The 24,872-nt window shown below is 44.7% G+C and overlaps 1 protein-coding gene across 2 annotated transcripts; it reads left to right on the forward strand.

The window, feature by feature from the left end:
• Positions 1 to 5,144: 5,144 nt before the first annotated feature.
• On the forward strand, positions 5,145 to 24,672 carry CIZ1 (CDKN1A interacting zinc finger protein 1). Of its 2 annotated transcripts, none has more exons than XM_075054718.1 (15): positions 5,145 to 5,463; positions 7,564 to 7,679; positions 10,163 to 10,329; positions 11,374 to 11,509; positions 12,422 to 12,482; positions 15,292 to 15,371; positions 15,742 to 15,821; positions 16,871 to 17,053; positions 17,407 to 17,537; positions 17,955 to 18,039; positions 18,644 to 18,757; positions 19,102 to 19,281; positions 19,944 to 20,013; positions 21,074 to 21,195; positions 23,988 to 24,672. In XM_075054718.1, exons 1-15 carry the CDS (start codon positions 5,360 to 5,362, stop codon positions 24,528 to 24,530), a joined length of 2,172 nt encoding a protein of 723 aa, XP_074910819.1. In that variant the 5' UTR covers positions 5,145 to 5,359; the 3' UTR covers positions 24,531 to 24,672. The 2 variants fall into 2 exon arrangements, with proteins under 2 accessions (XP_074910819.1, XP_074910818.1); XM_075054717.1 differs by having other exon boundaries at positions 5,147 to 5,463; positions 23,925 to 24,672.
• Positions 24,673 to 24,872: the final 200 nt, after the last annotated feature.

Consider the following 24,872-nt stretch of genomic DNA (forward strand, 5'->3'; position numbering starts at 1 on the left):
GTCAGTCCAAGGGGGTCCTTGGTCTAACTTACTGTGGTCTCAAAGGGCAAAAGTGTGCTGGAGGGATGGGGGCAGCTAACAGGGTGCTCTCCAGGTAGACAAGAAAAGAAGAAAAGGAGCAGTGGAAGTGGTAAAAACCTGCAGAAATATTGGCAAACTTCACATAGATTTCTCAGCAGATCAATATTAGTGTAAAACTGTAAGATGCACAAAATGTGCGCCTGCTTCCCCTGTCTTGCAGACAAGCTTGTAAGCAAAGGAGACCACAGTGTATGCCTGCAGTGTTACTCCTACAAGAACTCATTAATATTGTGGAGTCTATCTAAACTCTTCTGCAGCAATTGTAATCACTCAGCCCGGAGAGACCCAAACTCGAGTATCCGAGGCAGTGAGGCTTGGGTTTTAAGCTTTAGAAACCTACACCTCCCGTTGATGAAAAAGAGAACTGCAGGCACTCAGAATCACTCCTAAAGCCTTCCATTTTCTCTGCTGCAAGGTTAGCAGCAAACAGGCCTTTTGATTCTATAATACCTCCCACCTATGACTTACACAGCAGCATGTGGCAGTTATAGGAGGAAAAACAACTATGTAACTATGTGATCATCCTTCGTGGGAAATACTGAAAAAGTGTAATGTAAAATAAAAAGGAATTTTATAAACTGGAGTGAACAGGAAAAATCTGTTTCTTTCTGCCTTGGTAGAAAAACTTAAGATGTGAGCAAAGAAAAACAAGGAGGATGAGAGATTCCCCCCCCCCCCCCGTGCTATAAATATTTCTGGATGTACTTTAATGCGAATCCCTAAAAATGCATGTGGGCATAACTATGTGTGTTTCTATGTATGGCTATCAACATAATGACAGTTTTGTACACTGATTTTGTCACCTCATGCAAATAGAACTCTCAGTTTAGTTAGCATAATTAGAAATAGACACTTGAGTGCTGGATTCTGTCCCTCATTCCTTGCCCTTGCAAAAATAACACATCTAGTCCTCAGAGAAAAAAGAGGCAAAAATGTGGAATACAATTAGATGACGATTCTCCTAATTATCTGCAAACTGTTTCCGTTGACTGCAGGTAGAGCTGTGAATGAATGTTCAGAACAGTGGGTCATGAAGTGGACACTCCTGGTCCTCTGGATTCCTAAAAAATGTTTATAAACACAGATAAGAATTTAAATTGAATGTTAGCAGAGGTTAGAATGTAAGTTCCACAAAGACTCAGGGCTAGGATTGTCACTGTCTGTATCATTATAGAACGCATTATACAGCTGATAAATAGTTTAAAAACATAATTAAAATTAGCCTCTTAAATTTACATGACTATGTAAAGCTGCCTATAGAGATAGAAACAATTTAAGCATCTATTTTATAGGTACTTAAATTCTGCTACAGTAGCAGTGATACCATAGTAACATCATTGATCTCTTGTGGTATCAGTTGCTCAGAAAGAAGTTTCTCTTTAGTGTTCCTATTGGTTGGAAAAGCTCTCTGAAAGAAAAGCAGCCCTTAATTTTTGATTTTCAAATATAGAGCTTTTCTTTCAAGAATAACATAGTGAAATGAAACAGGAAATTTGCTGAACTAGTCTGCAAATGCCTCAAAAAGAGGTAAAAAAAGGTAAATCTAGCGTATGAGACACTGTGTCAGGTTTATCTTTAGCGTGACTCCACAGAAGTCAGAATATACGTAAGAAAAGAAATAAACTGAATGTTATAGTCCATTAGGAAAGGGATCTGGACATGGATGTGAGTTTAAATTAATATTTTAAGAGCAACAAAGCTGAGTTCTCTGTGATTCTTACATCCAGTGAGATGACACAAAATAGGTCCTGGAGTATATTTTACCTTGTGAGACTGAAAATCATTGATAGAAGCTGATTGGCCGTGTGGCAAAATGGGTATAAAAACAGTATTTTAGTTTATATCCTTTGGGCCTGGCCTGCCAATCAAGAAATATTGGGAATAGGTTTCTAGAGCAATAGAACAAAGAGTGGGTGCAAATATCCCTCAATGCACAGATCATTTTGCTTTGATAAGTTGTGTGCTACTGCTTTCACATGTGTGAATACAGTCTTCCTCCAGATAAAACAGACATGGAAAACAGTGTAATTCCAGTAATTAATATCAGCTGTCGAGAGCAGGTCTGGTGAAACTTGACCCATTCTTTCAACAGATAGGCCCCAAAAGCAGGAGGAAAAACTACTCCATGTGCCTTTTTCTCCAAGGAGTTTGGGAAGTTTAAAGATATTATGGTGAGAACTACTTATATCCTAGTGAAATGGATGAGTAATAACACCATCCTTGCAGATTGCAGAGGAAATTGTGGGCACCACAGTATCTTGATGCTGTCATAGGCACTAAGAAACACTTGGATTTTCAAAAGCTATGTGGCTTCACCAAGGGTTGCATACCAAGTCTTTTTCAAAGCCAAAATTAAAACATACAACTGCACAGCCCAGTCGTGCTAGAAACTAGAAGTCCCCAGTTATCTGCACGCCTGATCTGGTACATGGAACAAATTCAAATAGCCCAGCAAAAACTTGGCTATATAATGCAATCCAGCTCCTGAATAAAAAGCATTCACATGGTCTGTCTTCTTATCTGCCAAGAAATTTCATAACCCTGATCTAATCATATAGAGGTGTAGTGCAGGTTGCCTTATAGCAATGATCCAATAACTCAGTTGATGTTAGTCTTGGTATTGCAGGGTACTTTCTGGGTCATTTTCTTACCTTGAACTGCTAATTCTTACTCTGTTTCCTTCACTCCCATTGTCAATGAGACACAATCTTTCTGCAACCACTCTCTGAGCCTAATGGGTACCTAGGTTATTATTGAGTGATAATGTAGTCTGTATTGTAGCACTATGTTTTTAAAGTTCCGTGTATTCTCACATTATGACATGTATTTACCACTGCACACTGAATAGCAAGTTGCTAAGAATTGAAAGGGAGATGTTCCTTGCAGGAAAAAACAACTGTCAGTAGATGGAAGGTCAAGGTCTGTGTACCAGTGCTCAGTAGGCACTGACAGCAAGTACCCTGTGGCTGCCAGCTTAAGACACACTGTTTTGTTGCCTGTAATGAAGAAAGAATCCTAGCCAATTTTCTGTACTGTTGCCTTACATCGCTCTATGACTTTCAGACTGAACGATGTGATTAGCTGAATCTGGAACCTTCTCTTCTGGATTCAGTTAAACCATCTCTGGTAGGTGTGATGTTTACCTCTGGCACATGAAGGCATCTCTGAAGATGAACCTTTGGATTGTAGGTTGATAAAGCAGCATGTGTTTTCACTTCCCACAGCCCTAATCCTGAGTTGCGTTGTGCATGCACAGGACTAAATCCATCTCCAGGTTTGTGTTCAACGCAGTAGTATATCTATGCACTGAATTGTAGACTTATTGTTCATAAACTCAAAAAGGCTGTTTATTTAATAATTTGTATATACAACCTCACAAAAGAAAGCCCAGTCTTTGAGGGGAGCCTCTAGACTATGTCAGAATATAGTATCTAACAGTAAAAAACCCTGTAGACTTAGTTATTCACATAGCTCATTAACATGGTGCTGTGTAGATTTCCAAATGTTACAAAGAATACTTAGAAGAACTTTACTTGTAGAATTAAGAACAGAAGACATCAATTTCCAATCTATTTATTTATAGAACCTGAATTCTGTCTTTTGCATGTCTGGCTAATACACCGACTAGCGAGACCTTTGTAGGATCATAAGATTAACCTCTCCCCCACCACTGCAAACTAGCCCGGCTGGTAGCTGCTGTAATAGCATGGTTACAGGAACAGAGGATCAATTATGCAAAATGATTTGAAAAAGACTCCATGTATATTTTCTGCTCCATGTATGTATTCCCTGGGATGATACTTAAGCTTTCATGCTTAACAGGAGAGCATTTTCTCTGTGTGCAGGCAGCTGTGACTAGATAAAGGACTCTGGGCATTAACATGGCCAGTCATTGATTAATATGGATGGTCATCTCCAAATTGATTATTGTAAAATCAGGATGGTATAAAAAGGCCCAAAAGAAAAATCAACATACGCTGGTGCATTGAAAATTATTAATGCTAACTGTATATCACCAGTAACTGTGTTCAGTTTACAATACTTTCAGCTAAAAATCAATTCCCAGGCCCTTAATGAATCAAGCAGTCTCTATTGGCGTGAATAATAAACCATAAAGTAAATTATTTCAGGATGGATTCTCTGGAGTGGCAAAGAGCAGAAATGCATCTTTACCCTTGCTAGGTTTAGTATAAGAAGAAACGACAGTCACAGTATATTTTCATACAGAGGCTGTATGTACTGAACACCCTTAAAATTAATTCACTTACAGAAAAGAGGTGCTGCAGGAAAGGTTTTGCTACAACCCCCCCCCTCCAAAAAACCCCAACCAAAAAGGATGGACCTGCTAGAAGTCATCTCAGTCTACAGCACAGACTAATATTGCAAAAGTTCCCATTTGTTTTCTTCCAGGTTCTCATGGCAGACTTGCCAAGATGCGACCACAGCGAATGGCCAGAGGCTGAGCTGGGTTTTTTTCCATCTCCTTGGCGAGATGATTACCAAAGATTCCCCTGGACTATTAAAAAAAAAAAACAACAAAACAACAAAAAAACAAAGAGCAGAAAACCCACGCTGTGGGATGCCATCTGCTCCCCCTCTTCAGCCGTTTATTCCGTTCCCCCTGCCCAGCCCTGGACAGATGGTGTCCATCCCCTCCCAGCCCTCTCGAGGGACAGGGGACCTCACTCCTGCCTCTGTGCGGGGGATGAGAAACGGAGGTCTCGCAAGCTGGGGCGACCTGAGAGGAGGCTCCGGGGGTGATCCCGAGCCTTGCGGGGGGCGGCCGGGTCCTCCAGCCCTGCCGAAGGACCTGCCTCCTGCCTGGGCTCGGCCGGGGAGCGGGGCCGGGCAGGTGGTTATTGTCCCCGGCGGGAAGATGGAGGCGGCTGGCGGGGAGCGGTGAACGCCGCGGGCTGCGCCGTGAGTGCCGGCGGGGCGGGGAAGGGAAGGGAAGGGGCCGCGGCGCCCGGCCCGGTCCGGCCCCGCCGTGCGGGGAGCGGGGCGGGCTGCGGGCTCGGCTGGCAGGGGAGGGTGGGAGCGGGTTTTGGGAGGTGGGGTTTGGAAACCTCCTCCACAGGCTGCTGCTTGCGATGACCCCGGGGGGAAGGAGGAGGAGGAGGCAGGGGGGGATCGGCTCAGTGAATGAATGGGCGGCAGCAGCGGCGGCGGCTCCCCTGCTCAATGGCTGCTGGGCTGATAGGCGCCAGCCCCGCAGCCGGTGCGTCCTTCGCCCTCCCGTGTTTTGTCTCAGGCTCGCCCCGCTCGGGGCTCCCCAGACATGTTCAACCAGCAGCAGTTCCAGCAGCAGCTGCTGCAGCTCCAGCACCTCCTCCAGCAACAGCAGCAGCAGCACCACCACCCCCCGGCGCAGCAGGGAGGCCGGTAAGCGCCGCTACGCGAGGCCGGGGATCTCGGGCCTGTCCCGGGGGACCGCTCTCCTTCGCCTCCCTCCCCTCCGTCGCTCCTCGCCCCGCGAAAGCCGCGGCGGGGCTGGCTGCGGGCCTGCCCTCCCCCGGCTAGGAAGGCGACAAAGGGAGGCGGGGGCCGGCGGGCGGGGGCGCGGGGGGCGCAGGCCTCGATCGGGGCAGAGCCGGGGGGCTGGAGGCCTCCAGGGGCGCCTGGGGAGAAGGGGGGTGGCCGGAGGGGCCGGGGGGCAGGAGGTGGTGTGTGGGGGGCGATGCCTGAGGAAGAGGGGGGGGTTGTAGGGCGGGAGAGGCCGGGCCGGGCGGCACACCCCGCTGTGGGGAGGGCGGGCGGGCGGGCGGCTGCTGCCGTAGCCGTTGAACTCTTCCCCCGGCGCTCCGGAGATGCTCCTCCGGTCGCCGGGTCGCTCCCGCCGCCGAGTCCCCGAGGGCGCGTAGGGTGACCCCGGGCAGAGCCCGTCGGAGGGTAATGTTCCGGGGCCGAGCGTCTCCCCTCACAGCGGGTGAGGGCCCGGGCAGCCGCCGGGCTGAGGCAGCGAGGAGGGGGCTCGGGGGAAACCGCCTTCTCCTCGTACCCACCCAACGGAGCCGCCCTAAATGGAGAGAGACACACTTTGTTTTATTCTTGAACTTCGCTTATTTATTTATTTTCCTTCTCTGGCTGGGTCTCCCGGCTCTGGGTGAGATTATTGAACTTCTGCAGTGGCACCAGCGCTGAGGATGTGACTGAGCACTGTGGGGCAGGGAGGGGATGGAGAAAATCATGTTTTGTTTGTTAAAAGGGAAATGACATCTTCCAGAAATAAAAAGGCAGATAACTGGGGTTTTCCTAAAAAATGCAGGAGGTAAAATAACTGTCTTGGATAGGAGCAGTTGTCCCTGATGAGCTGACATTTGTAGAACTAACACAAATTCTCTGAAATGATGCGTTTATTTGCAGTTACTGTTATCTTTAAAGCCTTATGCTCTGCAAATTCAAAGAAATGGGATGTGAATTTAAGAAGAAAGTTAATTTGTTATTTAATAAATTATAATGATTACTTTATACTTAGAAGGCATATGTCTCTGAGGTAAATGTTTGTATTTCTAGTAGAACCGAAAGATTCCCACCTCTAAATCTTTTTATCGTTATTATATGTCTTATACTGTAAACAAAGCTGCCCTTAAAATGCCAGTATGGGGCTGACTGCTGGTTAACATGGATGCATCTTACACCTTTAAAAGTATGGTTTTTCTGGTATCAATATCTCAGCTCTGAGACTGGAACAATCTAGAGCAGCTAACGTGAAGATGAGCTGCTGTATATTCTGTTAAGAGGGTTGGGGTTTTTTTGTCAGCATGGATATTTTGATCCATGTTTGTACCTCTTTACAGCCCTGACAGATTTAGCTGTGTCAGCAGTTGTGCTTAGAGGTGGGCCTGACCTTGCAATCGCCTGAAGAAGTGCCTGTCAGTTTCTTCAGACTTTTCTCTCATGTCTGCTCCACCCTCCTTAGAAGTGGAGAGTTCTTCTCCGCTCGCTTCTTCCTCCTCGTGTTTTAAATATGAAGGCCGTGCTTTATTTTTCCATCTGGTTCTTGCAGTTAGGGGGCACCGTTTACAGTTATGACCTGTCTGGCTCCGTGTGGGAGGCATCGATTTGGAAAAATGTGCTTTAAGCTACTGAGAAAACTCCCTGGTTTTTAGAACTACTTTTTTTGTTGTTGTGTTAAATGTAGCTGCTGATCTAGATCGCTCGTTTCTACTGACGAGCTGCTGCATAATTCTGTAGAACTGCAGTCAGCTCCTGGGCTTTTTTTATGCTGCTTGACAGGCTTTATGTGGGCTTGGTGCTAAGGAGTTCTCTCTGACCTCAAATTCCTTGATAGACAATCTGTCAGCTTTGGAAATTCCAGGAGAGTGGAAGAAAGAGGATACAGTGCCGGTGTATGGTATCTTTTCATGCATGTATATCAGCATTTCGTCTGTCCTTTGCTCCTCTGTTTTATACTTGTTAGGTGCCTGGAATTGAAGGGTACAGTTTTTATTGGGTTCTTATGATTAATGCTGCCTTTTCCAGGGGTTTGCCACCACCGCAACAGCAACAGATGCTGAGCTTACGGGCAACAAATCAACCATCGCTGCTCAATGCCAATCCTATGCTTCAGCGGGCCTTACTCATGCAGCAGATGCAAGGTACTGTCGTTATGGGAGACGCTTACTTATTGGAGTTATTTAATCATCCTTCCTGGACTGAAACCATAGTATGGCTATTTCTTGCTGAACCATTGCAGTCCTTGTATTTGGTAGTTCTGTTTGTTGTCTTTTTTTTTTTCTCTTCAAATTTGTCCATAGTCCACATCACAGAGGTTCTTCAGTTGTTGAAAATCCCGTGTGCCCAACTGTTCACAACCAGGAATAGCACTAGAAGGTATCAGGTTAGATACGAAATATATGCCTTCCCTCTTAGACTTGGTGGAGCGAATATTTTTTTAATCAATATATTTAGATAAAATACTTAGATTTTTATTATTTGTTCGTCTTTCTTGGTTGGACGGTTAAAACAATTTATTTCATTGTCTGTTACATACATGCTAACCTTGTTTGCAGTAGATGCTCGTCTTTGTCTAAACTTAGTGCAGTACAAACAAATAAAGTATATTGTGGTGGAAAATGGTTCAGGTTCAATTGTCCTGCAAAATTGCAATTCCCTGAAATGACTGTCATTTGTGTGGTAGATAATATCGCTGTTCTTCCATCATTGTGTTTCCACAAGTGGATTTTTTTGCCAGATGTGATGTTTTCAAAACAAATTTATGAAGCCGCCTTAATAGTAGCATTGCTAACATAAAGATATTAGGAATAAAGCTGTTTTTATTTTTCCTTGTGTCTTAACCTGACAGCTCTTTTCAACATAGAAAATCAGTACCTGGAATAGTTTTAAAGTGCCTAGTTTAGATTAATGCCTGCAGTTTTTGTCTTGCCTGTGAATCATGCCCAGATGTGGAGACAATAGATTTATTCTGCATGTCGTTAACTCCTTTTGTTCTCACTTGCCCATTTAACGAGAAGGCTCTCTAGTGACTCCAGTGGCTCTCTACAGATCTCTCTCAGGTTGTAGGGAAACTGGCAGTGAAAAAGGACAAGCCACGCTCTGAAGATTGGTGTATATATTTGTGTCAGGAAAAAAGTCTGACTCCACTTTAGTCAGCCATACTCCTTTCAGATACATTTGATGTTAGCGTGGGCTGACCTTTTCCCTAAGGCGAAATCTCTTATTGAGAAGTTGTGTTTAAATAGTATGCCAAGGACCTGAGGCAAATTAGATACAAGAGCAGGATAATATATGTTAATAAATGCTCTACATGCACTTTGTCTTAGCATTGTTCATCATCTTTTCACCTCTACTTGCTGAGTTGAGTTGCAACTTCTCTTTCAATGATCTACACCAGCTAGCCACCAGTAACATGTAATATGGTTGCAATGTCCAGTGTAGCCCTTCTTAGGAATCTGAAATTTTTCGGTCATTTGGGTTTGGGTTACATGTAAGAATATCTGATGCTGTAGTATTTCTGTACCTGGGAAGCATCAGCATAAATAATTAATTGACTGTATGTGGCTTCAGCAATGGGAATAGGAAAAAATAAATACTTCAAGTTGAAATGGATGTGCGGTTCTTTAAAGGTACTAAACCAAGAGCAGGAGATGATTTCTTGCTTTACAGACTTTTTTTAATACAGCTACATCTTTTTACAGTGAGAGATTATTTATGGTAAGTAATAAGAGATTAGATTACTTTTGAAGACAAACATGGCGTAGTACTTCCTATGGTGTTGCAGGCTTTAAACAGTGTAGCTTGTTTTTTCAGATTTTGGGTATCTGTCTCCAAACTTCTCTGCCCTGTTTTGACAGCTTCTAAAAAGCCAGAGTATGCACTAATTAAAGTGAGAAATAAAAAATTGCAATACAAGTCCAGGTTCCCAGAATGCTGGACAGCTTCTGAGAGTGTAGCTGAGGCATCTGTGCACTTCCATTCCCTCGCCCCTGAAATGGGGATAGCAAGGACTGCCTTCGTAAGAAACTATTGAGACTTAGTTAATAGTCTGTGGATGCTGAAAAGAACTGTTCAGAAAGCAGAGCATTATAATTGGAAATGGCAGAGTCTCAAGTGTCAGAGTTTAGGTTGACATGTTGAGCTTGCATGACAACCAGGTGGCAGAGAGGACTGTGGAATCTCTTGTTTGAAAGGTCCAGTGTTTTACATGAAACGTTGTTACTGGCTTGTGTTAAATAGCATCCATACTATGGTGTGAGCTGCCAGCTGCACAAATGTGGGATGAATTTTCCTTTTTTACAGAGAATTTTTGTAAAATGAGACCTTGTTTTTTGCAAACACAAGCACTAGTGTGCTCAGATCAAATAATTGCTCTAATGATCTTAGCCTGCAGTGACAACTATAATTAAATAGCCTGATACATAGTAATAGTTGCTATTATATCAAATTGTTCTGTGGGGGCTGAAGAGGGTAGAGCATAGAGCACCCATACAGCGCTCAGTAAAGTACAGGGTCTTGTGTGGACGCGTCCTTCCCCTCTCTACCTGCTGCTCGTACAGGTGGAAGATTTTCTCTCTCCTTTGCATGCTGCAGCTGGTGATATGCTGTGTGTTTGCATTTGTAGGAAACCTGCGTGGATTTAACATGACAGCGCCAGCGCTGCAGCAGTTTTTCCCTCAGGCTACAAGACATTCCCTCCTGGGGCCACCACCTGTTGGGGTGTCCTTAAAGCCGACTCGGCTGGGCTTCCCCAGCCTTCCCTTCCAGCGGCAGAACCGGACCTTTCGCAAGGTGGGCTTGTAGTTTCCAACTGTTTGGGGGCTTTGTGCTCCTTTTGCACTTGCAGCAGTTGACTGTATCATAGGTGGAGAACAAAAGAGAAGAGAGAGAGCCTTACAGTGAAAACTACCTTTTGCACCATGCTGCTGACCCAGAAATGCAGGAATAAGTCTATCCCTAAGGTTCTTGTGGTCCATATTTACATTTATGATGCAAATGTTTCTTGTCACTTCTTGCCCAAGAGAGAGAACTCCTCTTAGCAGAACTGTTTAAACCTAAGATATAAAAGGAGCCTTTAGAAGTACCAGCTTCAAAGTAATTATAATAGAAGAAATCCTGGCTGAGTGCTTTGCTCTTCACAGAGGCCAGAGTTCTGCCCCATTAGCCTTCCAAAGCAGTTTGTTGTTCCCAAATGACTTGCTCCTACCAATTACATGTCACTCTGCCTCTTTGGGCTGTTTTCTCTTTTTTGAAGATCAGGATCATATTTGTTCTTGTGGATTTTGTAAAATCTACATTTTTTTTGGTAAAAAAACCTTTCTCACTTTCCACCATTAAGAATTCTTCTGTATCCTGGAAATGGTTCTTGGATTAATTGACCGGTACTTCCCTCCTCTTAGATTAGCTTTTGCATATTTGGTCCCATTCTGTCAAAAAGATGTGGTGGATAAGGTAGACTTCCACTCTTGGACTGTAGTTTCTCCAGAGTTGAAAGGAAGGGGGATTATTTTGGACTATTCTTTTTACCTGCCCGTGCACTCTTGCCAGAGTCCCTCTAAAGTGACCCTACTCTCTGCACGCAGCTGGGTCTTCTACAGCTGCTACTTAAAGCACTGGAGAAATACCATGGGCTGCCTGTGGAATTAAAGTGCATTGCTTTGTTTAATGATGTAAACTTACTTGAAGCAAGGTGGTCCATTGTAAACCATCTAGTCTTTTCCATTACTGTGTGCTGGAATTCCTGTTTCTGCCCCACAGTAAAACACGGGTGCTTTGGGCAGTGTGTTGGGTTTAAAGAAGGACCAAGAGCTGGCAGTGACTCTCTGCCCATTGCAGGACTTCCAGAGGGTCCCTGACAGGAAGCGGGAACTAGATCCTGGTTCTTCATCTCAGACACAAGGTGATGAGAAAATGGAAATCCCGGAGGTAGTGCAAGCAGGGTCAGAGCAGAACAACTCCTCACCATCCACAGGTAAGGGGGAGCCTGTAGTGAAAGAAATGCTAGTCATTATAAAATTCTCTTAGCTATTCCTGCAGCAAAGACTGGAGATGACTTTAGTCTTAACCAGCTACATTTCTTGCTAATTGTAAATACTTAAACTGCCTCTGATAGCCCTCTGCTATGTGCTTTATATATCCTTTTTACCTGGATATTTTTGGTTTTTATAAGCTAGCTCTGTATCTCTGGCATGGAAGCCTCTCAGGAGTCACTTTGACAGTGAGCCCCATTTAAGATGAGGGGAAAAAAAAGAAAAATGGTTTGAAATTAAGGCTTCCACATTGCCTTACCCATGCTGAACTCAACATCTCATGGAGTCAAACACATGAAGCAGAACCAGTTGCAAGCAATATGCTAAGGAAAAGATGAGTTGAAAGAGTACTTGTAGTCCAGTTGTCAGAACAGAAACTGCTGGCACTGAATCTCTTACAGTGTCGGATACAATACAGATGTGGGAATGTTATTTCTGACTGAAGAGTGCCTAATCTAAAAATGGAGGCATATGATGAAGTTGTGACCAGTGTATATGCAGTGGCGAAATTACCTGATTAAATGGTTGCTGTCAGATAGATATGCCACCTTGACTTACATTAATGTTCCTATGATCTGAGCTCTTGTCACCTAGGTATAGGACTAAGACCCACTTAGTAGACATAAACATAGATTTCTTTCTGGACAACAACTTCATACAGTGACATCTGCAATAAAACTCAAATCTCTTAGATCATTATCTAACCTTGTCACTACAATTCTCAAATTCAGAATAAGCAAGTGTATAGTAGTATTTGCTCTAACAGAGCTTTATTGGCATTGGCCATTCAGCTAGAGAACATGCTTAAGGTGGCATGGTCTGCTTTGCTAAGGAGATCTTCTGTGTTCCTGCAGAGCCAAGAACTCCAACAGAATCTGTGTTGAACATTGAGCCTGCAGCAAAAAGACTGAAGAGGTATTTATTGAATGGGATATTGAAATAGTTACTGGGTTTAGAATTATTGTCTAATTTTATTTTCTAATAATTAGGGCTGTACTGTACTGGCCTGATGTCTAGCATGTAGGAGGTATTTCAGATGTTCACGGACAATTCGGAAGATCTCATGTTGTTGAGATCCAGGGTGTTGTAGGGTCTCTGCTATGGGTGATCCAACTACGGGAATGAAAAATAAGAGATGCAGCTCATGTAAATGTGCAACAAGGATTCTTGTAAGAAGCAGAGAGGTTATTTTCTATTCTGATACATTTCTCTAATTTTCTTACCTAAATGTCAAAAGGGAAATGAACAGCCACATATCAGCAGAGAGAAAAGCCTTGGAATTTGTTAGGTGACAGTAGGTGTAGGACAGGGTAGTTTATTTTGAGGAATGAGAACAGGAAGGGAATCAATACTCCCTAGTATCCAAGCCTGTATCCATGAGAGTTGAGTTCTGTATCCCTTCTGCGAAGATTGTCTCGCCTGTACCCCTGTCTGTTTGGTAAAAATAGACAAAGGCAATCCTATTATCCGCAAGGGATGTGCAGCGCGCAGGCATGCTGGCCATGGCAGGCCTGTCTTGGCACTCCCTGCCTCCCGGATGGGTGCAGGAAGGAACAGATAAGGCTGTATTGCCATCTAGTGGGAAGGCACGTCACAGAGCTCCTGGTGCCATCTGCACGGTGCTGTACGTCTCCCAGAACTGTCGCTGTTAGCTGGTGCGGAGGGAGAAGAGGAGGGAGTGAATACAGATTTTTGGAGGCATTGATTTGAGAATTCTCCAACATATGTTAATGACTGTGAGTCAGGACTCCTGGGTCCTCTTATCTTCCCTGTTAACAATTCACTGTGTGGTTTCGGACAAGTTTCTTCACCTCTGTTTCCCATCTGTAGATTAGAGATTAATGGCTAGCTTTAGGGAGAATATTCCAGGATTACTTTGATGTTTGAATATTACCTTGATCATGTAAAACATTACAGAGTGATAAATATTATGTGAGCAGGGACTATTGTGAATTATGGACTCTGATTAGTAAGAAAGTGAATAAATTCAATTAAAGCTAAGTCGAATGCATTTGAGCGTATGCTTTGTTAATCTGTTTGTCAAAGCTAATTTAATTTTAATTACATTAATATTTAGTAGGGTATTAATCAAAGTCCTGTTACATACATTGAAAAAAGAATCAAGTCTGAGGAATGACAGATCTCACTGCAGCAAGACTGCTATTAGGAAAATCCTTCCCTAAGCAGTAGTTAGCGACTGCTGGATTTGTGCATATATTATGGCTGGTATTTACTTAGAATAGATCATACCTTAGCTTTTTTTTGAAGTGTTTATGTTTACTTCCAATGAACAGATGATGGATCGCTGAAAAAAATAGTTTACTGTTCTCATATTGCCCTTCACAAATGATAAGGGCATTCCCCCCATCCATGTCACAAACTTCTGTTTCATGCTTCGTTGTTCCATTTCCCTTTGGCCAGGAATACCAGCCTCCTCCTTCATTTCAGGTTTTTCCCACTTCTGCCTTTTTTCATATGTACCATCTGTATGCCTGGAACAACATCCTCATTCCAGTGCAGAAAGCACTCATCATCTTCAAATCCTCCTTGAACACCCACTTCTTCTAGCATGGCCTGACAAGTATCCATATAATAGCATTTTGTCCTTAGATCATGCTCGTGATGGCTTTTGCTTCCCTAGATTGCTCCTTAGATTTGCAGTTTAGACTGCAAACCCTTGCCCTGGAGTGCTGTCACCATCTGTGTGTGGTATAGTGTTGAGCCTGCTGGCAGCACTTGACAAATAATGTTAATGCCAGCCACTCTTGTTTTCTTCGTGTTTGCACTGCCCAAACCCTGCTGCATATTTATAGCCATGTAACCCAGTTACATTATCACTTATCAATCTGATAAATTGTGCGATGCGTGTGTGTTTGGATCACTGGATGCAGTACCTGCACAGTCTTCATTCTTGCTCGTGTAGAATGTGCTGCTCCCCGTTGGCAGAAGGGCACCAGCGGGTGGGATATCAAGTCAGCCTGAGAGAGAAGACACTCAAGCCGTGGCGAAAAGTGTTAGCCCTGGTAGAAAAATAGGGGCTGGAGAAAGATATTGTAAAGTACAGTTTGTGCCCTCTGGAAGTCAACCGTTTATTCTCAGCAGTCCCCTCAGGATCTTTTTTTTCTCCTTAGCAGATCGCCAATACCAAATAAAACCCAGCAAAGTCCCTTTGATTTGCATCTTGTACAGTTCCACTTCCCCCACAAGCAGAACTGTAGGGACTCTGGAACAAAACACAACTGATACAAATAGAGCAGGCAGTTATGATGAAAACCCTGTAAGACACCATTGAGAACCCATTCAGTTCCGACAGGTCTCGGTTCCCTCGTGCACAGAGCAGCCTGGAGTACTGTCTGGGTATTGCAGTTTCCCTGCAGGTCACCAATCAAGACAGGAGTGAGCTCTCAGAGCTCTTACTAAGAATATTTCCTGTACTTACTCCCTGCAGGCCTCTTGCAGGAGAGGGCAGTGAACCAAAAAATTGGTTGTAACCTTCTTGTCCAGATTATTTGGCTGCTGTTTCTGAATTTGTTCTAGAATGCCCACTCTTCATTGTTTTAATTTATTTCTGCCAAATCCTTGCCTGAAATGCCACTTCCATTAGCTTATTGATGTGGGGGTTTCATAGAGAGTGTAGTAGTTTAGACCCCAGCCTGTGCCTTGGTGTGTCTTCTGAATCTCTTTGTCTGTAACATGGCAAATAATTTTCTTGATACCCTTGAAGTGTGACCGAGGAGTCCGCATTAGAGGATGCCACAGACAGCAAGGAAGTAGGGGAGTCAAGCACCTGTGTCCAAGCTGATGGTGAGTTGCTGAGCACTGTGATTTGTACTTCTTGGGCACTCCTTGCTGGTACTGCACCTGTAGATCAGCATCTGTAGATCCCGTGGGTTTAATCAGAAATGTCCCTCCTCCAGTCATACAGGATGGGGAAAGGAGGAGAAAATACAAGAACCAAATCCAGACATAATCCCCTAAAACCTATTGCCTACCAAATGCAAAGAATGGGAAGTTTCCCTCTTTAATAAGGATTTCTTTGGAGAAAGATTTGTGAACTGGGCTTATGGCCGACAGCACTGTGAGGAAAGCTCCCTGACTTCATTCAACTGCTGCTTTGTTTTTTCTGTCATTGCTATTTTGATTTAAGGCAGCTAAAAGGACTCCCTCTTCCTAGGTCCAGACAATGCAAAGGAGTACACAGCTGAAGATCTCTCTAAAGAGAGGAAATTCTCTGAGGAACCAAAGGCTCCTGAGGTGAGCAGACACCACTCCATGCAGGGGTGGTGCAGAACATACAACCTCCCCCTCCATCCCGGAGAAGCCCGTTGCCACTGGGAACCAGATGGCACCCACGTCTGGAGCTCTGTCTCCTGCTGTAAGCTGTTGTCCCTGGCAATAAGGCATAATATGTCTGCAATTAATGTGCAGTCTGCTCTGACTTGCTGCTTTTGTACTTCTCCTAGCCTGCACCTTACCTACTGCTGGCTGTTTGTGGATGCTGGGGTTCATTAAGATTTCAGTATTCATCTGGAAAGACAGAAAGTTGAATCGAAAGAGCCACTGAAAAATATATGTATTGAGGGCCGTACCTAAATACATCCTTTATGTTGCTGAAGAGCAGATGTAAAAAAATTCAGGTGATGGCAGTAAAGATGCAGCTGCTGTGGCACTTGCTGTCACAGCAGGCATGGGCAGATAGTGGGAGTCTGTGCTTTCGAAAGGCAGCTTGCAAAAATGAGATACAGGTGAAGCCCCCAACCTGAGAGTCTTTTGCATGAAATGCCTTGCTCACATGCTAGATGTTAAAGCAGGATCTTATGCTGTGTAAATCTGTAAGCAAAGATTTAATCTATGGTGTGAATCAGGCTTGATAGTCTTCCATAATTGGAGGCATTTGTTGACGTGATCAAATGTATCATCCTGGCCTTGTTTGAGTTCCTTACTCCATCAGGTGTGGTGCTGAGCTGCCTTTAGTTCTGCAGTGGAGAAATGTGAGCTGATTGTGTCCCTTACCAACGCATTGTTTGTTGCTCCAGTCTCCAGAGACTGGATCATATGGTGTCTACAGAGCCTGTAGAAACAACCATCTGTACTAATAAGCCTGGTGCTATGACATGGGGATCACTGATTTAGCAGTGTTGGGAGAAAGAGTGTGTATGAGTCTTTCTGATCAGCCTCATGTGGATTCAAGCTTAAATGCATTTTCTTAAGTGGTAGAGAGCCTAGGTCACATACAAAAAGCAGGTGTAACTTTTAGTGTCTTCTACTGAGAGATTGGACTTAATCTTGACTCCTTTTGGCAGGTGTTGAGCTCTGGAGGTTCGCTGAAAGTGACTATCCAGCAGAGCAGTGAGAGCAGAGCTATCAGTACAACAGCTCTGAAACCAGGGCACTGGACGTGTGAGGTGGGCACAGCTGATCCCAACCCTGAATCGGTCCTTAAATTCTACTGTTATATCTGCAAGACCAACTGCTGCAGTCAGCAGGTAAAAATCCACAGGTCTGACTGGGATATGGGTGGTCAGGAGAAGTGAGTTAGATGGCTGGCTGCCATGGGGAGGTGCAGCAGGAGACTTGTTAGCAAGGGCTCATGCTTCAGGAACAAGGAACATAAAAAATGACGACAAGCATGTAGATAAAATAAAGCTCTCCTGAAGAGCTGGCAAGCAACCTGCTAGAGAGCGAATGTGGGTGGATGCACAGGCAGCCATGCTCTTAAGCTTTTATACAATTTCATTGTTAAACAGCAGTCAAGAGAATGGAAAGCATAGCTCATACTTATTATTTTCTGTATTTTGAATACATTTAAATTTTTTTTTTCTCCTAACCTCTCTCTCAGAATTTCCAATCCCACATGGCTGGAATTCAGCACCAGCAGCGACTTGGGGAGATTCAGCACATGAGCAATGTTTGTTTTGTTTCACTGCTGCCCATGGTGAAGGAGCAGAAGGTGCTAGCAGAAAAAGATGGGTAAGTGTTGGCCTGTACCAGAAAACTCAATCTGAATGTGGACCTACAAGGGTTCTAAAATTCCTCATTGCACCAGGGTGCCCCTGTGTTCTAGGTAAGGTACAAAATCCCTTTGGTTTCAGGGGCCTTAATCTCCTTCAGGCAACTTTCTTCCTGCTGAAGGATACCAGTGTTGACTTTGACCTGCGGTGTAGTTTTTAATACCGTAGAACAGGTCGGAGGCTTGTTTTAACTGGTGCCGTTCTGTCAGCATGAGCTAAAGCAAGGGCTAAAGGGCTGGGAAGGGGAGAAGATAAATCCGAGCCTGTAAATATAGGAATGCTGGGGAAAACAATGCCGAGAACAGATTGCAAACTGCAGTATTCCACGGAGAACATAAAAAGGTGTGACTTACAGATATGTCCGTTGTCGCTTCAGAGAGACCCAGCAACGATGGTGTAACACTTGTCAGATACACTTCACAGGGGATCTAATCAAACATCGCAGGACCCAAGAACACAAGGTAACAACCATAGCATGGATTTCATTTTTGCACTGATCATTCGTGGGGATTGAGTGGAAGTGTCTAGCATCTCCTGCTCCCCAAACAGCAAAGGAAAAGTGATTGGAGCAGAGAGATGCACATAAAGTTCTGCCAGTAACATCCCCACTGTCTAAGGGCACTGCCATGCTGCCTCCTGCCTCTGAACACTGGCATTGTGGGAGCTTCCAGTTGTCACGCTGTGTCAGTATGGCCTGAAGCACCTCTAGTTTATAATTCTTGACTTTTCTCAATATATTTATCATACTCACCTAATCAATTGAATGGGGGAATTGGTGGGCAGTCTGTAAATTTTCAAGCTAAAATATAGGCAGGCCATCATAGTTATTGGCTCTTAGGGGAGAAGTGCCAGAACACCTTTTATAAACCACATTTGTTTTGCTCTGCATGTTTGCCATCTTTTTGGCAGATAAGAGCTAGGGAGTCCTTTCTGCTGAAAAGAAGACTCTCTTTGTGGCCTCCCTGTTTTAGATGCAAGGCTGTGACTTCATTTCACTCAAGATTTATCCGCATTCCTCTGAAATGGTACCTCTTGTGACTTACTGAATTGTCCTTCTTTCCTTAGCTGGCCAAACGCTCACTTCGTCCTTTCTGCACTGTCTGCAGCCGCCACTTCAAGACCCCTCGCAAGTTCGTGGAGCATATGAAGTCCCCTGAGCACAAACAGAAAGCCAAAGAGGTAATACTGCCTGAGTGGAGAGCTGCGCAGGACTGGAGACAGCTACACTGTGGAGCAGGTTAACTTTCTGCTTCCCTGACTATTGCAGGGATGAAAGGAAGACATGCAGTTCTTCCAACCTGTTTTCATTTTTTCATCTTTTGCTGGACTTCAGTTGTTAGACCTTAAAGAAATTGAGTGAAAAAAAGGGGCAAGGAATTAGATGTGTCTAGAAGCAAGACAGCTTTGTGCCTCTCTTGCAGTCCCTTCTACTTGTCAAATGTAGTCTGTTCAGAGTTTGGGGTCTTCCTTGGTTAAATGGAGAGTGCAAAGCTGATCTGATCTTTCTTTTCTGTACCTGACAGGTGAGGCTAGGAGAGAAGGAGTTGGGCAGCCCAGAAGATTCAGAGGAGTTGATCACAGTGGATGCTGTTGGCTGTTTTGAAGATGATGATGATGAAGAGGAGGAGGAGGAGGGGGGAGCTGGTGAGGAGGAAGACCTTGATGTAGTGCTGATAGAGAATGAGGATTCTGCTGCCAAGCAGGTATGCCATGCAAAAGGAGAAAGGGTGACCTGTCTGAGAGTCTGCTGTGGGATCCCGTGACTTAGTTGGTCTTGGCTGGTTGAGCTCAGGGTTTCAAAAGTCCAGTCAATCTTCCTTGCACCCCACAGCAGGAGGGTGAGGGCTCTGGAGTTCTTCCAGAGCACAGGGCAATGCAAAAGAGAATCGGGCACTATGTTTGGGATGCAGGAGGGTGTTTCTGCTGTGCTGTACAGCTCCTACTGGTGTCCTCAAACATTATGATGTTGTTGAGGAGCATAAGCAATGTTTTTTTCAAGGGAAAGAATTTCTAACAAAGATATTGACATAGTCTCTTTGAATAGCCCAGCAGTAGCTTAGTCTCGTAGGAAACATATGTGTGGAGGTTTATCTTGATAAATATTTTCCCAGTAGAGAGCAGTTACCAAGAAGGAGATACATGGGTAAGCTACTTCAGGCTTGGAGTGCAAGGGTTGTTTTTAACCCTTGTAATGAAGTGGCCTGCTGACATTGGGTTTTGTGTCTGGCCCTAACCAGATGCTGTGCAAATCCGTCTCTGTTATGTGAATCCTCTGTTTTGCTCCCAAGCTTACTAGAAAAATGTAAGAGCCCAGGAAGGGAATTGGCATAGATACAGTAGGCACTAATTTTCTTTTGGTTTCCAGACTGGGCTGAAGGAAGTGTCTATGGAGGATTACGAAGGAAGCGAGAAGTATTGTCCAGACACAGCCTATGGTAAGCAAGCAGAGTTAAGCACAAAGGCCCACAGAGCCTTCTCTGGCCACATGCTGTGCTGTAAGGACTTACTGGGCCATGGTGCTCCAGCATCTGCATCGGACTGGTGCAGGTCACTGCTCTGCCTGGAGAAAGGGCCAAACGTTGCTTTATTACTGTGTGATAAAACATAAGGATGTGATTGATATTTGTGAGCTGCCTTTTGCTTTGAAGAAGAAAGGATGAGAGCCAGATACTTTACTAAGGTAGGAAGTGGAACAAGTAGGGCAGGAGTACTGAAGAAAGTAGGTAGCAAATGAGGGATGCTCTGGAAAGACGGACCCTGAAAGCATATTGATTAGAATGCTTTCCCACAGAAATGCAGCTTGTATAGAGATACTGAGCAGTACTGACAGTATCGAACTCTCTGTCAGAGCCCAGACTGTGCATGTTTCCTCCACTTCAGAACCCCCACGCTCTACCTAGTGGTTATTCAGACATGTTGCTGGACTGGTGGGCAGTGTTGCCTCCAGATGGCTGTCTTGGGTCCCCACCCTATAAGCGATTCTGACTTCAAACCTCTAACAGCCCCTCGTGTTCTGAGGAGGGCAGCTCTGCAGAGGCTGTTTTGTGCCCAAGGAGAGCTCTGTTTACACCAATCTTCCATATCGCTGTAACCTTCCAGTATCGTGTGGCAGATGGAATAATGATTCATGCTGTGAATGTTCTCTGCGTGTTCCTCTTGCGCGCCTGCTGTCTTCTGCTTGGTTTGATCCCATTACATTAGATCACATGTTCTCTGTAGTTTTCCATTGTATTCTTTTTTCCTTTTTTTCCCCCCTTAATGCTCTGTGTAGTTTCTTTGCTCTGGCAGCCAGATTTCTCTCTGAATATCAACCACACAGCCATTCCATGGTAAGATGAGATATTCAGCAAGTCATCTTGCAAATCCGTGATTAACAGAGGCAAAGCTTTCCACTTTTCTTTTTCTCCTTCCCTTTCCCTTCCCTTTTAACATGCTTTCATTATTTGAGTTCCATTCAATGTGATCTGTGATTTCCCTTCCCCTCCCGTTTCGCAGGCCTGGATTTTCTGGTCCCCGTCGCAGGTTACCTCTGCAGGCTGTGTCACAAATTCTACCATAGCGACTCTGCTGCCCGGCTCGCACACTGCAAGTCCCTGATGCATTTTGAGAACTTTCAGGTTAGACCCTTTGGCGATTGCATGGCCTGGCATTTGTTACCCCCATGCGTGTCTTCAGCGAATCCACCACGTTAGCTGTCTTGTCTTCAGTTCATTTCCATCATCCTTGGTGTCCACTGTGCCATAGCTTTCTCCTGGTGTGCTTTGTGTTTGTCTCCCATCACCCCTGTAGATCTAAAACCAGTCCAGTCCTGCTTCCCAGCTACTGCTGCTGTCATCTTGTTGCCCATTTCTGGCTGGAAATCTTCCTCAGAGTGTCTGCTCTGTTTGCTGAACCTGTGGAGTCTGTTCTTCAGTCTAGGCCTCTTCTCTGTTAGACAAATTACACGTGGGTCAAGATGGGGAAAGAACAAGAGACAGAAGCTGTTCCTTTTAAAGAAAGCTGGTACATTTGCATCTTTTCATGCGATACTGCAGGAACAGCTCCTGTAGCCAAAATTGTGGGTGTGATTCATCCATGAAGGGGCCTGGTAAAATCAGATATTCATCTTAGAAATCTGGAAATTTAACACTACAGACTCTTTATGTGATGGAAGCTACAAGCTGGTGAGAGTCCATTTGGTCCCCAGGGTCAGCCTGCAACAGGAATTCAGTCTGTCTGTCTGTCTGCTACCCTTTCCTAGAAACTCCTTAGCACAAAGCTCTGCCAGCTGATGCTGTTCCTTTGCTTTACTGGCTCCACCTAAAGAAGCCATATTGCCCCTTGCTGCTTTTGTATCTAGAAGCTTTTCCTACTGGCCTGGCCTGGAATCTGCCTCCATTGTTCTGTCCTTGTTGACTTGCCAGGGGGTGAGGGGCCTGGATTAGTACCTTGTGGTGGATACGCAGGGCTTGCACTGTCTCTGCCCTCTCCCACGACCACTGCCTGGGCCCTGCCTCTGCAGGAGAATGGTATTCCCTGACCCTGGCAAGGAGGGAGGCTCCCACACTGACTTTGTCCTCTGCCTGCACCCAGAACTTGCTCCAACAAAAGCCACTGTGCTTCCCTACCCACTTTTGATAGTGTTTAAAAAAAAAAAAACAACCACACACACACACCCCAAACCCCCCAAACTTCATGTTTTTCTTCTAGTCTTCAGACAGGTTAACTATTTCTAGTCAACTGTCACTGCCTCCAGTAAGGGGTGAGGTGCTGCAGAAGCCAGCACTTAGAGCAGTGGATTTGGAATGGCAAGTAGCAGAAGACCACAGCTGTTCCTTCATGGTTGCTCATCCTCTCCCACTCCTGCAGCTAGTCATTTCAGGAATGAAGGAATCGGCCTTGCAGTTTCCCTGGCTTATTTTATATCAGCTTAGAGTGAAACCGCAGCAGCAGTGTGTATGCCTCCCTTTTGGCCTGCTTAGAGCTGAAATCAGATGCTCTTCAAATAGATGCTGGAGCAATCTGAGGGGATTATTTATGACAACAGTCCAACCTTAAATATCTGCAGCCAGATGACTATTATTCTTGGCTGCCTAGGTGCACTGGGGTTGTCACAGTCTGAGTTAAATCATTGCCAGTTTCTGGGGTACTCTCATCAGAGTAGCTCAGCAGAGGGTTTCAAAGCAGAGAATTGTCTGCTGGTGAGGCAGTTCACAGAATCACTCTGAAAACAAATTGGCATGCTTGCACCTGGTTTAGTTTGGGTACAACATTATGACTTGACTGATGTAGTTCCAGTGCATTATGATATTGTGCATATTCCACTATTCGAGGACAGAGAAAGAACAAGCCTGCAAGGATAAACTGAATTATAATGTAAAGCTGCCCATCTGATGTGCTGTAATTCCATGTTGCAGACTACAGTAGCACTGCTTAAGGCAGTGATGAAAGCCAGTGCGCTCAAAATAATTTCCTTAAATTATCAGGTCTAATGCTAGACCCAGTTCAAGGGACCCTTTAGCAGAAAGCTGAAAGTGAGTTGATTGTGGAGGGAACTGCTATGGAAAAGAGGGAGCTTTGTTTTACTCCTTTAGCTCATGCTCTGTCCAGGTCTTGAAGACCAGATTCCTACTGCACGTTAGATAGCTATACAGAGTTGCTGTTTTTCTGAAATCCAGTCTTGAAAATGGCTAGTAGCCATTTTAATCTCTTTACAGACCTCTACTGGTTCATTGTGATAGCAAGTGCAAATGAGTAATTTTATTGATGATATGCTTACCTTTATTCTGTAGAGAACCTCAACAACTTGTAACAAGAAGTGTTCCTGTCAACAGTTTCCCTGACTGCACAGATTGTATCAACACAGTGAAAAAATCTTAAGCTTTCAACTTAAGTCTTGCTTTGGCTGATAAACGTTAAATCATACCTCTGTAGCTGAGGGCAGTGCATAGCCTCATGTATCCAGGGTCCATGTCCAGAGTTATGTCCTGGCAGCAGCTGAAGCAAGAGCTGTCACCTGCACTGTTACATCTACAAAGTCCTGAGTCTGACTGAGATTAACAGTTGCCAAAACATGATTTTTGTCTCAGGAGCCACAGGTCTGCCATGCACTCGCTCAGCATTAAGTAATGCGAGAGGGACTTCAGGTTTTAATATCACCACTTTTCCTCACAGGAGCTGACCCTTCTCTGCTTGAAAGCCTCAGCAGCCAGGCCAGGAGAGCTGCCGAGACAAGTTGTGCCCCTGCAGATTCTAGCTGCCACTCACCACTGTTTTTGTACAGGTTTTCCTGGACCAGCTGCTACTTGCTGCAGTGACAGTAGCTCAGCTGGGCTTGTCTCTCATGTTGGTTTGTTTGTATTTGCAGAGATACAAGGCAGCGAGGCATCGTGCCACAGCTGCCTACCCCGAGGCTCCTTTGCATTCCCAGGGCTCCAGCTCCCAATTGCTGGATGATCCGAAACAGCCTCCTGCTACAACAGCAGATACCAGCAAGAAGGTGAATGATGATCATGGGATAGACAAGGAGGGTACAGAGCTGTCAGCCCTGCAAGAACAAGCTTTGATGCCTCCAGAGGGTAAGGGTGAGCTGGCCACCTCTGTAGCAGAGGGCAAAAGCCTAGCCAGCGTGACTGACGATGTATGTGGAATCATGGTTGCAGAAGAAGAAAATCTACAGGAAGAGAGCAAGTCCGCTACCGCTAGTGCCGACTGCCCACTCCCTGAAGAGAACCGCACTGTAGGGGAGTTGTTGGGACACACTGTGTGTAAGGAGGAGGAAGCCAATGCAGCCAGGCAAAAGGAAGGCACAAATGACTGCCAGGATCCAGGGAGCGGAGTGGGTTTAGGACAGAATGAGGCAGTAAACACAGGCCAGGAGGCAGCAGCAGAGCCTTCCTCCCTAGCCAAAGGTGAGACAGCCGGTCTTACCTCTGCTGGGTGCAGACGCTCTACGAGGCGCAAACCCAGATAGAGTGGCCTTAAAGGGAGAGTCCTTTACATACGATATTTGCTGGAAATGTTTATTTTCTGAGTCTTTTAATAGAGCAAAACCCTTCAACTTTACTGCTGTTTTTATTTTAAGAATAAAATAAGCCTGGCTTTAGCGTGTCTAATACAGGATGGTGTTGGTTATTACTTGCACAGTTGGGATACAGCAATTATGTGGAAAGCCTGAGGCTTGGATTGTTGAACCTGAAAGATGGTAATGTGATTCCAAAGGGGACAAAGTTCATGAAGTAGATGGATGCAAACTTATTTTTCACTAAGAATTCTTTGTAGTTCCCCTTGTTTCCTTTCCAGGCAGAGGAAAAAC

The sequence above is a fragment of the Buteo buteo genome, chromosome 23 (genome assembly GCF_964188355.1).
Source record: "Buteo buteo chromosome 23, bButBut1.hap1.1, whole genome shotgun sequence".
NCBI lineage: Eukaryota > Metazoa > Chordata > Aves > Accipitriformes > Accipitridae > Buteo > Buteo buteo.

What these genes read in the sequence shown, in the direction of transcription:
- CIZ1 (XM_075054717.1), top strand. Translation starts at nt 5,360, where the DNA reads ATGTTCAACCAGCAGCAGTTCCAGCAGCAGCTGCTGCAGCTCCAGCAC. An exon ending in AGGAACCAAAGGCTCCTGAG is followed by an intron (nt 15,822 to 16,870) that starts GTGAGCAGACAC and finishes TCCTTTTGGCAG; the next exon opens with GTGTTGAGCTCTGGAGGTTC. An exon ending in CCAACTGCTGCAGTCAGCAG is followed by an intron (nt 17,054 to 17,406) that starts GTAAAAATCCAC and finishes CCTCTCTCTCAG; the next exon opens with AATTTCCAATCCCACATGGC.